This window comes from Triticum dicoccoides, chromosome 7B (assembly GCF_002162155.2).
Source record: "Triticum dicoccoides isolate Atlit2015 ecotype Zavitan chromosome 7B, WEW_v2.0, whole genome shotgun sequence".
Classification (NCBI taxonomy): domain Eukaryota; kingdom Viridiplantae; phylum Streptophyta; class Magnoliopsida; order Poales; family Poaceae; genus Triticum; species Triticum dicoccoides.
This window is the reverse complement of record NC_041393.1, coordinates 123,225,296-123,242,471: the sequence shown is the minus strand read 5'-3', so window position 1 is coordinate 123,242,471 and position 17,176 is coordinate 123,225,296. Positions and strand designations below refer to the sequence as shown.

Here is a 17,176-nt window from a genome sequence, read left to right as displayed (position 1 = left end):
GGGCACAAGAGAGCCCCCGTCATCCGATCGACCAATCTAGGGTTCCCTCGGAGCGGATAGAGGTCTGGAGCTTCTCAATGACGATGCCTTCAAGAAAGGAACGACACAGAAGAGCGCCACCATCGCCGTCCTTGGCAACTAGCCGAGAGCAAGATTTTTACCCGGATATGCTCGACGAACCTCCATCTAGCATCGTGCGCACGGTCTGCCACCGATCCATGACGCTGCGCAACTAGCAGACCGCACCAGCCAAATCAAATCTGACCGGAGGCTGGACCACGTGTGCCGCCGACCCGTCCACCAGGCCTTCCATGCCCCGCCGCCGATCCAAGGTCAGATGGCCGGCTGCCGCTGCCCGAGGCAAGGTCGGCCGCCGCCCGCCGCCTAGAACATTTGCAAATGCCACCTTCTCTAACGAACATTCGCCAGTTAACAGGGTCATATGAATATTGTGCATATACAGGCCTAAAGGCACATTATATTCCCACTATAGTAGAAAAACAAGCATGAGATGTTTTTTCTTTGTGCTCAATTATCATCACCAACGCCGCACGACACACACCCGAATGGCCGGATATATCTTCCCAAGGCAGCAGCGTGGAGTGGTGGGCGTAGCAAATCCCTCTCCCTTTTGACGAAAGTAGGAGCGCACACCGCACCAACTCCGCTGCTGCGTGCGCTGCCGCTCGTTATTCCCCTGCCAAGCCTCCCCCTCCCTCTCCTCCCTCCTCAGCTGTGAGCTGTGCTGCCGCCGCTTTCACCTCCACTAATCATCATCCCCATCGCCGCCTCCTTTCTCTTCCTTTCCCTTCCCTCCCTCCCGATCCTTCCTCCTCACACACACACGCGCACGCGGCGAGAGGAGCGGGACGCAGGGCCGCGGAGCTGGCCGGCGACGGGGAGGGGGAGGGGGAGGGGGAGGGGATGGCGGCGGCGTGGGGCGGCACCACGCAGAAGTGCGCCTCCTGCGGCAAGAAGGTGTACCCGGTCGAGGAGCTCGCCGCCGACGGCCGCGCCTACCACCGCCCCTGCTTCCGCTGCCACCACTGCAAGAGCACCCTCCAGGTCAATTCCCTCGCCGTCTTCTCCCCCCTGGACCACAATCATGCCAACCAACTAGAGTTCCACTGTTCAGATGATCTCTCTAAATAAAGTAGTAGTACTGTACCAAAGTAGGACGGATGCTATGATTTATAAGAGAGATGCTTGCATGCTTATGCCCCTGGTGATTCGGGCTATTATTGCAAGCTTTACGGGAAGTAAGTACCTGTAATGCGTACCCGAGCATCATTAACCTGCTTATGATTGTCTGTCCCTGTTCAAACTGCTCAGTTGATTGATGCTGTGGTTGGTACTTGTACTTGCTGTGTGGGTTTCTCCTTCTCAACCACAACCAGTTATGAAGTTAGGCTGCATGTTCTTGTCAACCGCGATGATTTTGTCCATTCCGCACCCTGCAGATTGTCCATCAGAGAGTGGTAATGAGTACCACGCGGCTCAAGCCATCTAATAAAAAAACCATGATGTTATATTATGCATTTAACTTCATTCAAGGAATCCATCTTCGTCGCACAATGATGTGTCATATTAGTATGATGAGTTATCTGTACTTGCCTTTCCTTAAAGAAACGGGCACGACAGCATAGAACATGCAGTTTGGTGATGATTTGCCCATGGGTGGAGTGGACCCCTTGAGCCCTGATCTGTTTTAGGATCCCTGTAATTCTCTTTTAGTGGCATAAAAGCAGTTTAGAGCTATGATAAAGATGTAGCCAGTTGACACAATGAACTACCAATAAAGCCAAAGACAAATTTAAGTTGATATCCGCTCTTAGTCCTAGATTGGAAATGGGCTCCTTGCATTATTGATTATTCCTTCGGACCACATGCTTGACATAGTCTATGCTCTATTATTTAAAAACTAAATTATTTTTCTGAAAGCAGAAATACTCACATTAAATCTTTTATGCTACATCATATTACTTGGCACTGCTACTGTGTTTTCCTGTTTGCGGCTAAAGCTACATCTTTGAAACATAAAAGTAAACTAACATGGGAACTATTTTTTGTTCTTTTCTTTCTTGTTTGTTCTGCAGTTTAGTAATTATTCTTCGATCGAAGGTGTCCTGTACTGCAAACCTCACTATGACCAGATATTAAAATCAACTGGCAGTTTAGAAAAAAGTTTTGAAGGTACTGAAGGCAATACTTGATCATTCGCACTCAGATGTGTTTATTTTCAGGATTATTTTGTTATATTGTTCTCTAAATTTGGGAGCAATTCTGTATTATGTCAGGTGTGACAAGATCAGCTAAATCAGAAAAATCAAATGGACCCAAGGTATTGAGCTTCTGTAGGGCACGCCTTTTGTGTGTTTGAAGCATATTCGTAGTATTGGAATTGTTTGTCTTATGTTGCGATATACACAACAGTATGTCCATTTCCTCCTTGATATTTTTCCAAAATGCAGGGCCAGCAAAACAGCAGATTCTCTAGCATGTTTGTCGGCACGCAAGACAAGTGCGTAGTTTGTAACAAGACTGTGTACCCTCTTGAAAAGGTCAGTATTATTTAATATTTGGCTGCTACTTTAATGCACAATAAACCATCAACTGCCCTGGTGGCCTGGCCACGTTCTCCGTGACCGGAAATAGCGTATCTCTTTTCGTGGGGGGCGGGTTTGGCTAGCGACCAAAACCTAGCCGCCGCCGCCAAGAGAGCCATCTTTCCGGCGCCGTTTTCCGGCGGCTCTCCTCCGCCGGCGACCTCTTGCTCGTCGGTCGTGAGGGGGGTCGCCGGATCCCGTGCGTGCGGATCGTTTTTGCTTTAGGTTTAGAGCCCTAATAGCCTAGGTTTTTAGATTGTCCGACGTCTTGGCTTCGACGGCGGCGACGGCGATGCTGAATAAAGAAGCTCCAGGTTCTTCTCCGGCGAGGCGATCGTCTCTTTGCTCGGTGATGGATTTGGGAACCAGTCTGTTCAAGCGGGGATATCGTGGCGGCGACGGCATCCTTGTGGTGGACTTGTGTCCTCGGGCTCCGCCGTTGCGACGACGTCTGCTCCAGCGTCGGCGCGGAGCTTGGGAGGTAGTTCGGGAGCAGATGCAGATTGTGATCTGCATCGACGACATCTGGAAGACAGAACGTGTGCTGAGTTCGTGGTTGATGGATGGCAGGTATGGTTTCCTACTTCGGCGTCTTAGTCGTTGTGGAGTCTCAGATCTGGAGTTCGATAGCGTGTCCGGGGTGTTGCCCCGGTCTGATTCGTTCAACGGCAATGGCTTCATCTTTGGTGAGCCACCTTGGAGGTCCGCAAAGCTGCATATCAGCGATGGAGCCGCGTCGAGCTCGGGTGAGGAGGTGATCCGTCATTTTTTTTCTTTGGTGGCTCCTGTGGTGGTGCCGGAGGCAAGTGACGGACGTTGGTGTCAAGCTTAGCAATGTTCTGCTATCTTTTCAGTTTTGTCATGTCGGTCTTTACGTGACTTGTAATTTGATCTTTATGATATGAATGAGACATGTATTACCATGCAAAAAAAAAAAACCATCAACTGCCCAGAAAAATAAGTATTCTGTGTATTTGGTTCTCTCTATAATAGCCGGAGTTACTGGTGTCTGTAAGTTGTACAGAAGAATTGTGGTTTGTTCTGTCATCTTGCTAAAATTGTCATAATTCATTACAAGACTAGTTCCATGGCAACTGCAAATGTAATAAAATTTGTCATGTTTATTATTAGAATTATGATCTGGCAGATTCCCACATCTAATGCAGTTCTCTAATCCCACTTGCAAGTGCCAGGGAGGAAAAAAGAACTAATCAATATCTCGTCCACGAGCCAAATTGTTTTTTCAGTGAAGAGATATTATACCAATCCAATATTATGTGTTGGGTCTTTAATGCCTTCTTTAACATAGTGCATAGCTGCGGAAGTGACATCTAATTATCTTCAGCATCTATGGCAGGTCCAATAAATGCCTATAATGTTTGCATTTTTAGCAGTATTTTTTCTTTGAATGTCTTTCCTTTCTCATTCTATCACTTCCTGTACTTTTACCTTATTGAACTTGTTTTTTGTTCAACTCGTTTCTTTCAGGTTGATCTTAACGGAGGCTCGTATCATAAATCATGTTTCCGTTGCACCCATGGTGGTTGTACACTCAGCCCATCCAACAATGTCACACATGAAGGCAAACTTTATTGCAAGACCCACCATTCTCAGTTGTTTATGGTCAAGGGAAACTTCAGTCAGTTCGAGGAAAACACTGTAAATGCAAAAGTGGCTGTCGAGAAACAACCAGAAACTGGAGAAGCCACTGACAAGCCAGGTCAAGGTGACGAAGTCAGTGAGAAGACCACAGAAAATGAGCTCACAACTGATGAACCATCCCAAAATGATGTTGCAGCTGAAAAACAATTGCAAAGTAGCATTGATGTTGCTAAACCGTCGGAAAGCACAGTCGAGAAGTCAGCAGAAAGTGAAAGTGTTACTGAGAGTGAGTCAAAGAGTCCTGGAGTTAACAATAAGCCATCAGAAAGCAGTGCCGAGAAGCCACCGCAGAGCAGTGTGGTTGATACTAAGCCACCAGGAAGCAGTGCGGCCATAAGAAAACCATGGCAACGCAGTCTTCCCACAAATAAGCCGTCAATGATTAGTGCATCCACTGAAAAGCCATCACCGAGCGATGCGGCCATTGAGAAGCCGTCGTCCAGTAATGGGACTAATGGGAAACCGTCGGACAGCAGCACAGGGGTAAAAAAGTCATGGCAGCGCAGTGTAGCTACTGAGAACCCACAGCAGAGCATGTTACCATCGGATAAGCCAGCATCAACCAGTGCAGATAATGTGAAGCCATCAGAAAGCGGCAAAGTGGCCAAAAAAACATGGCAACGCCCTGTGGTTGCTGAGAACCAGAAACAAAACAGTGGACCAACTGAGAAGCCGTCACCGACGAGTGATACAAAGCCATTAGATAGCAGCACAGCAATTAAAAGGCCATGGGGCCGCAGAATAGCCAGTGAGAAATCTCTTCAGAGTAGTGAGGTTGATATGAAACCAGTGGAAACCAGTACAGTGGTCACTGTTCTACAGCAGCCCAGTGAGGAACCTCTACAAACCAATGCAGCTGTGCTACAGCAGCCCAGTGAGGAACCTCAACAAACTAATGCAGCTGTGCTAAAGCAGCCCAGTGAGGAACCTCAACAAACTAATGCAGATGATGTGAAGCCTTCGGAGGACACTGGAGCAGTAGTGAAAAAGCCATGGCAATTCAACACGAGAACCGAGAAGCAACCCCAGAGTAGTGTAGTCGATGCAAAGAAAACTGAAAGTACTGGAGCGATCAAACGGCAGTGGAAGCGCAACACGCCATTTGAGAAGCCATCACAAAGCAGTGCAGCAGCAGCTGTGACAACGACACAAAGCAATGTGACCGTCACCAAACCAGCCCCGAGCAACATGGCTGTGAAGAAGTCATGGCAAAGAAGTACAACTCCAAAAAATCTGGCAGCGAGTGATATGGCTACCAATAAAGCATTGCAAACCAAGGCAGTGATCGAGAAGCCATCAGAAGAAAGTTCTCAAGAGAAACCATTACAAGAAAAGGCACCTCAAATCACTGTGATCACCGAGAAGCTATCGGAAGAAACTTCTCAAGAGAAGCCATCTCAAGAAAAGGCACCTCAAACTGCTGCGATCATCGAGAAGCCATCACAAGAAAGTTCTCAAGAGAAGCCATCTAAAGCAAAGACACCTCAAATTGCTGCAACCGCCGAGAAGCCATCACAAGAAAGTTCTCAAGAAAAGGCATTACAAATGAATGAATCTTCCAAGGAGCAACTTCAGACTGAAGAGACTGTTGAGAAACAACTTCAAAGTGAAGATATTGCTGATGCTACACCACAAAGGGACCTGATGACACAAGATGATGTCTCTCTCAAGAAGATACCAGAGCCTGAAATTGATGCCTCTTCTGACAAGCCTACGAAGGATCCATCAGAGCAAGAAGGGGCTGCATCTGGTGAGAACTTGTCAGAGTCTCAAAGTAAGCTAACTGTTGAACAGACGTTGGAATCCCAAGACGCTGTGGTTCCTCGAGAGGCAACTGACCAGATAATGGAAGCTAAAAATGATGCAGGCATTGAGCGGTCATCAGAATCTCAAAGTGTTGCACCGGCAGAGGTTCCAGTGGAGCAACCATTGCAACAACAAAAAGATGCATCTACAGAGCAGGCATTGGAATCTCAGCATGAAGCAGATGACAAGGATCAAACAGAGCCTAGTAGTGATGCAATTGCTAAGGAGTCATTGCAGCTTGAATTTGACACAGCTGCCGTGAAGTCATCAGAACCACAAACAGATGCAGCTGCTGATCAGTCGGCTGAGCAGCTACCAGAACCTCAAAGTGACGCATCAGTGGAGGAACCAGTAGTCCATCAAGGCGACGTGTCTACTGAGAAGCTATCTGAGTCTCAAGGTGATGCAGCTGCTGTTGAATCATCAGGACAGCCATCAGAGCCTGAGAAGTCGTCGGAACCTCAAATGGATGCAGCTCCTCATAATTTAACTGATCAGCCATTGGAACCTCAAAAGGATGTATCTATTGAGAAGCCACTCGAAACGGAGACTAACGTTGTTGCTGATAATCCATCAGAAAGCAGCTTAGCTACTGAAAGCACTCTAAAGATCAGCACTACCACCGAGGAACCTGCACAACGTGAAATTTCTGATGAGACACTGCCTCAAAGCATTGCATTAGATACAACACCAGAAAGCACCACATCTGTCGAAGAACCCACAGATGTCGGTGAGGCCATTGTTGAGATATCAGAGGACAGCTCAGCTCCTGAGAAGCCATCGGAGGATGCTGTAACTCCTGAGGAGCCATCAGATGTAGGTAAGACAACTTTGGAACCAGCAGGAGACAATGCGGCTGTTGAGAAACCATCAGAGGAAGTTGAGGTGGGTACTGATCCATCAAACAACCTAGTGGATCTCGAGAAGCCATCAGAGAAACAAGACGACTCTGTGAAGCCAGTAGAGGACAGTGTGGCTCTTGAGAAGCCAACCACCGACAAACCCTGGGAGGAAGATAAGGTGAGTGCTGAACCATCAAACGACAGAGTGGATCTTGATAAGCCATCGGAGAAAGAAGCTGACACTGTCAAGCCATCAGAGGACAGCATAGCTCTTGAGCCAGTCACCGACAAACCATCAGAGGAAGACGAAGCCAGTGCTGAGCCATCAAACGACAGAATAGATGCCGAGAAACCATCAGAGGAGAAAGAAGAGGACACTGTGAAGTCATCAGAGGATAGCACGGCTGTCGAGAAGCCAGCCACTGACAAACCTTCAGAGGAAGAGGGAGAAGGCGCAGCCAGCGAGAAGCCGTCGCATGACGATGCTGTCATCGAGGCACCATCGCACGAGGACATGGACTCGGCCACCGACAAACCCTTGCCTGCCACAGAGAAGAACATATCACCCTGAGCTCACCGGGACAATGGTTAGCCGGGCACAGTCACTGCGCATCAGTAAACAGTTTTTAACCGGGAGAAGGATCAATACTACCGTTGATAGTTTTGCGTGCCATTTTGCTTGTTTTTGTCTGTGCAATGCTTGAATTGTAAAATTTGAGGGGGAAAAGGAGAGAAGGATAGGGTATTTACTTGGTTCACTCACCCACAAGCAATAAGCCCCTCCCCACATTAGGAGGAGGGCAGCATTGTGGTCTTTTACCTTTTGACAACAGATATTTCTGTTGGTGTGGTTTGGTTTGTTGCTCAGATTTTTGTTGTATATCAGATGATGTACATGATGGTTTGGTTCAGATTTGTTTGTGCTTGCTGAACCTGAGCTGTTTCAGAATTGCTTGCCTGTGTGCTGTGGCTAGATGGGTATTCAGAGTTTGCTCTGTCCTGTGGTCAAAAGACTCGAAGCTCAGCAGCAATGTATGCCCTCGTGCAGATGTGCTGTGGCTAGATAGATAGTACTCCTACTATCCAGAACAACCTTCCATAAAAAAAAAAGGAATGCTCTAGAACAACCTAAAACCTCAAAACCCCAGTGGCGACGGAGCGAGGAGGGAGGGAGTGATGGCGCCGAAGCGGAAGCCAGCGGAGCCGCCGAGGGACGCCGAGGGGATATTCCGCGGCGTCTCCGCCTTCTTCGTCCCCCACGGCGTGCAGCCCCGCCGCCTCGAGGTCGCCGCTTCTCCCCCCCTTCCACCCCCGCCCGATTTGCCTCCCATTTGTGCTTATTAGGTTTTTGGATTGCGGCGGTGGCTGTAGGTGTGGAAGCAGAAGCTGGTGCAGATGGGGGGCCGCCTGGAGAAGAAGGACGCCGGCGCCAAGGGCGCCAGGATCAACCACGTGCTCGCCGCCGACGCCAAGGCGCTGCTCCGGGAGCTCGGCGCCGACTGGCTTCACCGCTTCACGGGGGTAATAGCTAGCTGCTCTCCCCAGCCCCCCTTCGACCCCGTAGAACCCTAGTCTCTCTTACCCTCCCCTAGTGCTGTGTGCAATCCCACATCTGCATTCAGTTCCCAAAGGCTTGCACCTGCCAAAGTAATGTGGGCATCAAATGAGCCTTCTGAGAGATTGCAACGAGTGCCTGTATTCACATGAGCATTGGATTTTGATCGCAGAGCGTGGTGTCCTTCGATTGGCTGGAGGAGTGCCTCAAGTCCGGCGAGAGGCTGCCCGAGCACAAGTTCACCATCAACTACGAAGAGGAATTTAAACCCAAAAAGGCAGCTGGTACAGGCGCGTCAAATCCTGCAAAGAGGAGCAAAATGTCATCCGAGGATCCTGAGAGTCACAAAGCAATTAGTGGACATGATGGGAAGGAGGAGGTGGCTACCGGGGAGCATCGAGACAAAACAAGTACACATGTGCATGATGGTTCAGGTGTCGAAAAGGGGCCTGGCCAGTTTGCACATAGCCAGACTAGCTCTGGGGATACTAAGGATACCGTAGGGTCTCTTGATACTGAGGTATAACCATGACCTGATAAACCAATGTGCCCTAACCATCTTTTCTCTAAAGCTTAAATTAGCTTATTTTGAGTTTTTGACACACCTATTCTTCTATAGTTTGCCAAAGTTTATACACAGTGAGGCATCAAAAAAGAAAAATATTATTTCTAATGAACTTTGAGCAATAGATTGTACTTACATGCCTGCTGAATATCGGAATTCAACCCTGTTGCCCATTGGCAAGCAACTTTATATCTATTCAAGTTTTCATCCATGGAGTGTACACTTGAAAGTCTTCACTTCTCGGTGCTGGGCTTTATCTCATTTTTGCATAGACGGGAATTTTCTGCTTTGCATGCTAATTCATTAGTCATACAACCAGGAAGCTTCTTCTGGGGAACCCACAACATATGCTCCACCAGACCTCAATAGGAACATCACTGAGATTTTTGGAAAACTTATCAACATATATAGAGGTAAAGTACATTGACACATTCACACATTGTACTTAGTAATGTTCTCATCATTTGGTTGATTGTTGTGCAATTTCATTTTTCTCTTGAAGCCATGGGAGATGACCGGAGATCATTTAGCTATTACAAGGCCATTCCTGTAATCGAGAAACTGCCATTCAAAATAGAAAGTGGCGACCAAGTTAAAAACCTCCCTGCCATTGGGAAATCTTTGAGAGACCATGTATGTATGTCTTGTTCTACCATTTCTTACTGTTTGTTGGTGACTGCTAGTGTAGTCCGCAACTCTTTCGACATTTTAAAAAGCCGACAAGTATATTTTGGACTCCAATGTAAATGAAACTAATAAGATGAACTTATTGTCTTTCCGCAAAAAAAAGAAAAAGAAAAAGATGAACTTATTGTCTTTGTCTTGTTTACTAGAAAAATTATTGCCATTTTCGCTGATAGCATAAAACATAAAGTGCTAGATGACGCTGAACAGTTATAGCATGGGCCAAATAGGAGTTTGAACATAGAAGTTCCAAGAAAGAAAATGATTTTGCATTCATCATTTGATTCACAGATTAATGAAATAGTGACAACAGGAAAGCTTTCCAAACTGGAACACTTTGAGAATGATGAAAAGGTAACCTAATTTTGAGCAAGGACTAATTCTTAAGCATTATTCAGTTGCATGCACTGATAATTGATTTACATAATTTTAAAGGTACGGGCAGTCAGCCTATTCGGTGAAGTTTGGGGTGTTGGTCCTGCAACTGCTCTTAAGTTATATGATAAAGGACACCGTACTCTTGATGACCTTCGGAAAGATGACTCACTTACATATGCTCAGAGGACTGGCTTGAAATTCTTTGATGATATCAGACAAAGAATCCCTCGGCATGAGGTATGCAATTCGTGCACTTGTTTGCTACTCCCTCCGTCCAAAATAAGTGTCTCAAATTTGTACTAACCTTAGTACAAAGTTGTACTAAGGTTGAGACACGTATTTTGGGACGGAGGGAGTATTAGTTACTAGATTTTTCACAGGCATGCAACACAGCACACATTACATTCTTTTCTTATCTAGGTCAGTGAGATGGAGAAGCTTTTGCAAGAAGTTGGGAATGATATCTTGCCTGGAGTGAGTTACAGAGATCATTTTGAGCAACTATTTGTACAGATCACACATAAGCTGTTAAGGCCAATCACTTTCCTATAGTTATCTCTAAAATTTGTCATGCGTGATTCTTATTTGAAGGTGACAATTGTATGCGGAGGATCATACAGACGTGGAAAATCATCTTGTGGTGACATGGATATTGTAATTACTCATGATGATGGTAAAAGGTATACTTCAAAGCATGTGAAACCAGGTTTAGAACTGGACAGGCCTTGTCTAATGATTTAAAATTCACATATCAGGAGAATGTATGCTTCTATGGTCCACTCAATGTATGCTATAATATTGTAATGAATAATTACACTGGCTAGGAAATTAAAACATGGGAGAAGACAGAACCTCACAATCATTCTGAGCAGCAGTTTGATTATACAACATTGTTATCAACTTCTGTAAAAAATATATTGTATCAACTCATTGTAACTTGCAAGTTTAGATTGATGACATATTCTCCTCTATAAGCATTTCGATTCGTATTTATGCAAGAACAGTTTCATAGTACAAGAAGTTGTGAATCAGGCCTTGCAATTCTTTGCAGTCATGTAGGTTTTCTGCCGAAGTTTGTTCAGAGGTTGAAGGACATCAATTTTTTAAGGGAGGACCTTATCTTCAGCGTAAACAGTATTGAGGTATGTAGCCACCAGTTCCACAGAATTTGAGAAGATATATTATATGGAAGAGATAGCATATAAATAATAATCCAAAAAACACTGGTGATAAAAAAGTAGAAAGTTACAATATCTGATAAGGTCCTTTCTCAACTTCCTGAAGAAGTGTATTAAGAAGGTTTGAGTTAGCTAGCATTCCTCGATGAAATGCAGGGAACTGACAGCGGGGTTGACACATATTTTGGTCTTTGCACGTATCCTGGGCGTGAGCTGCGGCATCGCATTGACCTCAAGGTATGGAGTGATTCCACTATTCCAGTAGAAGACATCAGAGTTATATTGACGTTTTTATTCTTCAGTTAGCACCGATTTGTTTCTTTTGGAACTGAAAAACATAGTTCACTTCATGTCGGCGTCTGCCGTTTGATGTTGACAGGTATACCCAAGGAACAGATATGCATCCGGGCTGCTAGCCTGGACTGGAAATGATGTTCTAAATCGACGGTATAAATTCGAGCTCTATGCATACGTCGTGCCATGGTTATGAAAATCTGACTTTGTTCTTTTGGGAATAACTTGTGCAATTACAACATGCAGATTGAGAATACTAGCAGAATCAAAAGGCTACGTGCTTGATGACACGGGTTTGTATCTTGCTACACAGAGCAGTGGTGGAAAGCGCGTAAGCACACACGCTTGTTCATCGGTTATTACAATTCTGTCTTCCTTCATTTCTCTGTCGGCATTTCATCTTTTATCGTGAATTTTGCAGGCAGGGAGATCAGAAGCTATAGTTAACTGCCACGAGGAGAAGGACGTGTTCGACACGCTTGGGTTCCCCTACTTGGAACCTCATGAACGAAATCTATAGTTCTGAAGGAAAATGTAGCTTTGCCAAGCATGTGTAGTTTTGCTTCTCCTTGTACCGCAGGCCGGCTGGTAGCTGTTTCCAAGGCTGTGCAGCAAACCTTTGTTGGAGACGGTAGTCTGGCAGGCTCGTACATAGTTGTTGTTCTCTGTTGTACTGTAGGGCAGTAAGGAGAATGTTGCTCATGCCGCATGAATCTATGGACAAGTTTCTAGCTATTTTGTCGTACGACCGTTTTCTTTGCCTTCTCAATGGCCACGATGGTTTTTACTTTGCAACTGCAGCTATTGCAGGCGAAAGCAGGAGTATAATAAAAATACAGCACTCCCTCTGAATGAGAGGCAAGTAATATAGATCGAAGGGAGTAGTAAATTTCAGAAAACATGCTGCTTCAGATAATGTAGCGTGAGTGCCATAATTCATAATACATCACAGGGTCTTCGGCAACTATGCCCATATAAGATGGTGTTTTCAGGAATCTAATAAGAAAGAAATGCGCCTTAAAGTCATTTACTACAGAATAACCATCAACAAAGGACGGTCCAAAGTTGCAGGCAAAAATGTCACGGTCAAATCTTGAGAAACTTGACAAGCCCAGGGCATTTTCAAAGCTTGTTGCACTGTGAGATAACCCAGATCCAAAAACTCTCCCCTTCCTTGGAGGTTAACCAGATCTAAAAGTTAGCACGCAAAGTGGGAACATCTGACCGATGGTGCGAAATATGCCGCATCCCAGCCAGCACTTTTAGCTACTTACTGAAAACGGAGCTGAAGTTTCAGGCTTAAGTCAAACTAACCATAATCGCCTACATAGTTGCGAAGATTACTTACATCTCCTCTGCCTACACCTACCGAGAAGCAAACAGCGGTGGTCAATAAGAGCTGTTGCTGGGACCGCCACCGAGCATTTCGTCCCTGTCGATGAATCGCTCGAGAAGCTCCCGGTCCTTGGTCACCAGACACTCGTCATCTTTGCCGAACCAGTCGTACCGGTTCCTTGCAATGTAATCGTAGGCTGCGTCACGCAGTGGGACGGGGATGATCAGCAGGGAGCTCAGCACCGAGTAGGGAAGAGGCAGGTATGATGCAACTTTCAGCGCAGCTGCAACCAAAAATGTTAAGAATGTTCAGTGGCATGACAACCGAGAGGATCAACTACAATGCAATAATTGTACTACGAATTTTTGCTGAATTGAGTATGTTTTTCAGTTTATAGTGCTGTTTTATCCCAGCATAGCTATTGTTTATAATTTGCAGCAAGCATATGGAAACCTGAAACTATTTGTATACTTTCAGAATTCTGATGCCTCAAGGACTGATTAAACTATATAATCTAAAGAGAATTGCACATCTCAAATTTTACACAATTTAGTGAAGGAGAGCAAAAACAGTTGACATTGCAAAAACTTTTGGTTGAGCAAGGGATGAGACAACAATAGCGTAAAACACACAACGAACCAACTGAAATAAGGGATCCCTAAAATAAAGATGAGTTCAGCAAAACAACTGAAATATAGACGTGTTCAATGATAAGTAAGGTGCTTGCCCATCCTTCACATATCACAATCCTAGCTAAAGATAAGAGCTGCAGACCTGACTCATAAGAATCAACAAGAAGGGCAAGGTAATCGACTCCCAATTCATAAACTATGACAAATATCATACTATTTGGTACTAGTACATGGTACTGAAATGAAAACCAACTCTAAGGATTCAAGCGGCACTCATGTCAGCATTCTGCATAAAATGACAGGAGTTGACCCTTAAAGCAAGAATTCCATCTCAGGTGATGCTACTTGCTACGTACAGTACTATTCTCAGCACCGACAAACGAAAACACCTCAGCATCATATTGCTAGTGACCTGTCAGAAAAATCTTGACAGGACACACTTAACCAAGAGGAGCCTGCTCTGAATCTGGAGGAGGAAGGGGATACTAACCAGTGGAGCCCTCGTAGTAGGCCTCAGGCCCCTCGATGAAGAGAACGCGGCGCAGCACGTCCTCCCGGTCCATGCCCACCAGCCTCAGGTACGGCTCCGCGGCCTTGGACTGCAGGCAGCAGAACCTGATCTTGGCGTGCTTGTCCGTCCTGAACACCCACTTCACTCCTGCATTGCGAAAACCGCGAACAATTCGCCATCACAATCGACTCCCAGGCGCAACAAAGCAGCACCGTCGAACGCGAATCGCTCGGCCCAAATTAGGCCACGGTGCGAGCCAAATGGTGCCCAGGAATGAGGAATCGTGCGCTCACCGCGGTGGCAGAGGTGGCAGACGCCGTCGTAGATGAGCACGCGCGGCTGCAGGACGGTGGGCACGGTGGCCGCGATGGCGGCGGCGGCGGCCCCGACCCCGACCGGCACGGGCGACCCGAGGGGCCGCGGCGCGTCCTCGTCGACGACGATGTCGGTGGCGGCGGCGGAGGCGACCGCCGACGCGCAGCCGCCGAGGCCGGCGAGCGACGGGGCGAGGCGGGGGCGGAGGCGGGCGATGAGGGTGCGGACGAGCATTTTTTTTTTCTCTTTACTCCCTCGCGGCGAGGTGGCGGTTCTACACAGGTCTGGGCTTCCCTTTCTTCCTTCCCCTCTGCTTCAGGCTGCTGAAAGCTTTCTCTCCTGTTTTATTTTTTCTCACTGTGCCCTTTTCAACGCTGACCGCGGATCGCCGGGCTGCTTCGCTTGGAGAGCAAGTCGAATGTGGTGGGCCTTTCCCTTTCTGTCCTTTTTATACATTTTTTAATTATTCCCTGGTCTTAAATGTAAGTCTTCACGTGAACTTGATTTTTTTTTTGCAGATAACTCGATTTTGGGATGCTTTTTTTTTCTTGAAGGGAGATATATTAATATCACGAAGATACCAATTACACCCAGCCCCTGCACAAATAAGATGTCGAAAGACATTCAGGATATATTCGAGAAAAGACATTCAGAATGCACACAACCAAAAACAAAATAAAAAAGAGAGAAATATAAAAGCAATGATCATGTCGCAGTGATGAAACACTAACACTGTAACCAACACCAAAGACAACACTCAGACCCCAAAAGTGGTTCTTCAAAGCGACGCCTCCAAAAAGAAAACAATGCACAAGCGTTGTTGTCGCCCGATCAATGATCTTGAGTTTTCACCTTGAAGAAAGACCGAGATCCCAAAAACAATGCCTTCAGTAAGGCCATTGCCAAAGGGTTCAAAAAGGCCATTGCCAAAAACTCCTCTCCGCCATTACAAGCCTCCGATCGCAGCTGCCATAACTTTCATCACCATTCTCAATGCATGGAAATCTATGCTTAGACATGTCCCATGGCACCGGCAAGATAGCAAAGCTTCGCGTCACCCCCTCATGAAGCCCCTTTGGCCGAAGATAAGGGAGCACACGACCGTATCGATTTTGATCTAGATATCCAGTGACGACATGCGTCAAACATCAGAAATCTTTAAGAGGAACACCGGAACTCGTTGGCGTACAGATCGAGGAGGCAAACATGAAGCAGATCAAAGACTTGGCGCTCGAAGACCAGCAGGGCTAAACCACCTTTATTCCGGCCGAGCCAGTAGCCCCCATGCCTCCGGCGGCTGCAGAGGAGAAGACGAACGCGCCGACCACGCTAGTCATCCCACGGTATGCGAGTGGCAACCATCGCCGATCTTGGGATGCTAATTTAAACACCATTTTTTGTGCAAACATCTTGTGTCTCTTAAAATATTTATCCATCTCCAGATACTAATTTTGCTACTCCCTTCGATCCAAGTTAATCGACGCAGCTTTAGTATAATCAGAGGGAGTATTTGATTTGATTTTACTGTTCACACACATATGCAAGATGCACCTGGGCACGGAATCGCCACACTCTACATAATGTTCCTATTAAAAACTGCCAAAGATCATTTCGCCAATGGCTCAGAACAAGATCCATATATACCTACTCATCTCAGACAGGACGGCTTTCAACTTGAGCGGCCGACAATAACATCGCAGAGGTTCTGGCTAAGAAATGAGAACCCAATGTTTCATGTTGCTGGTAGGTCTCAAGTGAACCTAATACGTGTTTTCTGATTGAAGGGCCCAACAAACATCTTATGATACCCAATAGTACGTGTTTTTTTTGTGCCACATGTTTTGGTGTAAAGAAGAAGCTACGCATATGAGAGTGAGAAGCCACAATATTGAAGCCGTTGATCTGATTTGTTCTTGAATACAGAGTTGGTCACTAAAGTCTATTTGATTCAATGGACTTTTGAAGGATTCAACCCTTAAAATTGTTCCTACATTGCTTGTTAGGTTCGTAGGACTACAAACTGGAAGGAGTTTTCCCTAGGATTTTCATGCACTAGATTTTGTAGGAAAACTAGGAAAATGCCCGTGCTATGGTACTGAACCCCCAAAAAATGAAGCGAAGCCTACTTTACTCAAGTTGTCCATGGATTTTTCGACCACAAACCTACTTGCTGGCATGAAACACTGGAAGTTAAATGCTAAAAAAGAAGCCTGTCCTTGCAAATTTGGCTCCTTATGCGTCATGACCATCTATTCTTGATAAAAGTGAACTATTGCCATTATTAAGATCAAGTACAATAGAGTCTCCTTCCTCCTCCCGCCGGCGGCGGCGCCGATCCGCCCCACCTCCGATGGCCTTTGGGCCATGGAGGTTCGGAGGATCTCAGCCCCATGCCGGCGGAAGGGACCCTGTTGGGGATATAACTATTTGATATGACCCGTCCAGGAGGGGCCGGGTTATACCTATGAATATTCTTGAAGCCCAGGACCAAGGTTGAAGATGGCGATTCAGTAAGGGCCAAAGCCCAGAGGCGACTTAAGGCCCATAGAGATAAACCGCCATATGTACATGACTTGTGTTGTAAGGCAGGAATAGTTAGAGACCGAGCCAGACACTGTTTATGAGCCGGCCGGGACTCTGAGAGCCACTGGGCGTCGACCTCTATATATAAAGGGACGACCCGGCGGCAGATCAGGGCAAGTAACATCAAATCGAGAGCTAGGTCAAGCGATTCGCTCCCTGGTCATCGAGACATAAGCAATCTCACTCAAAACTGGATCGTAGGCTTTTACCTTCACCGTAAGGGGCCGAA

The 17,176-nt window shown here is 46.3% G+C and overlaps 3 protein-coding genes across 5 annotated transcripts; 2 read left to right on the top strand and 1 right to left on the bottom strand.

Moving 5' to 3' along the window:
* Positions 1 to 620: 620 nt before the first annotated feature.
* LOC119342061 (cell surface glycoprotein 1-like) lies at positions 621 to 7,832 on the top strand. Of its 3 annotated transcripts, XM_037613900.1 has the most exons (5): positions 621 to 1,065; positions 2,097 to 2,193; positions 2,298 to 2,341; positions 2,472 to 2,561; positions 4,095 to 7,832. In XM_037613900.1, exons 1-5 carry the CDS (start codon positions 925 to 927, stop codon positions 7,485 to 7,487), a joined length of 3,765 nt encoding a protein of 1,254 aa, XP_037469797.1. In that variant the 5' UTR covers positions 621 to 924; the 3' UTR covers positions 7,488 to 7,832. The 3 variants fall into 3 exon arrangements, with proteins under 3 accessions (XP_037469797.1, XP_037469798.1, XP_037469799.1); XM_037613901.1 differs by lacking the exons at positions 621 to 1,065; positions 2,097 to 2,193; positions 2,298 to 2,341; positions 2,472 to 2,561 and adding an exon at positions 3,308 to 3,352; XM_037613902.1 differs by lacking the exons at positions 621 to 1,065; positions 2,097 to 2,193; positions 2,298 to 2,341; positions 2,472 to 2,561 and adding an exon at positions 3,510 to 3,963.
* A 117-nt stretch (positions 7,833 to 7,949) lies between these two features.
* Positions 7,950 to 12,305, top strand: LOC119342063 (DNA polymerase lambda-like). Its single transcript, XM_037613903.1, has 14 exons — positions 7,950 to 8,200; positions 8,288 to 8,437; positions 8,644 to 8,991; positions 9,356 to 9,449; positions 9,539 to 9,669; positions 10,012 to 10,074; positions 10,156 to 10,335; positions 10,519 to 10,572; positions 10,690 to 10,778; positions 11,150 to 11,240; positions 11,433 to 11,513; positions 11,656 to 11,723; positions 11,817 to 11,901; positions 11,992 to 12,305. Exons 1-14 carry the CDS (start codon positions 8,093 to 8,095, stop codon positions 12,088 to 12,090), a joined length of 1,641 nt encoding a protein of 546 aa, XP_037469800.1. The 5' UTR covers positions 7,950 to 8,092; the 3' UTR covers positions 12,091 to 12,305.
* A 172-nt stretch (positions 12,306 to 12,477) lies between these two features.
* Positions 12,478 to 14,655, bottom strand: LOC119342064 (uncharacterized protein YuxK-like). The gene is made up of 3 exons (XM_037613904.1): positions 14,343 to 14,655; positions 14,029 to 14,196; positions 12,478 to 13,189 (listed from the first exon to the last, which is right to left on the bottom strand). Exons 1-3 carry the CDS (start codon positions 14,596 to 14,598, stop codon positions 12,960 to 12,962), a joined length of 654 nt encoding a protein of 217 aa, XP_037469801.1. The 5' UTR covers positions 14,599 to 14,655; the 3' UTR covers positions 12,478 to 12,959.
* Positions 14,656 to 17,176: the final 2,521 nt, after the last annotated feature.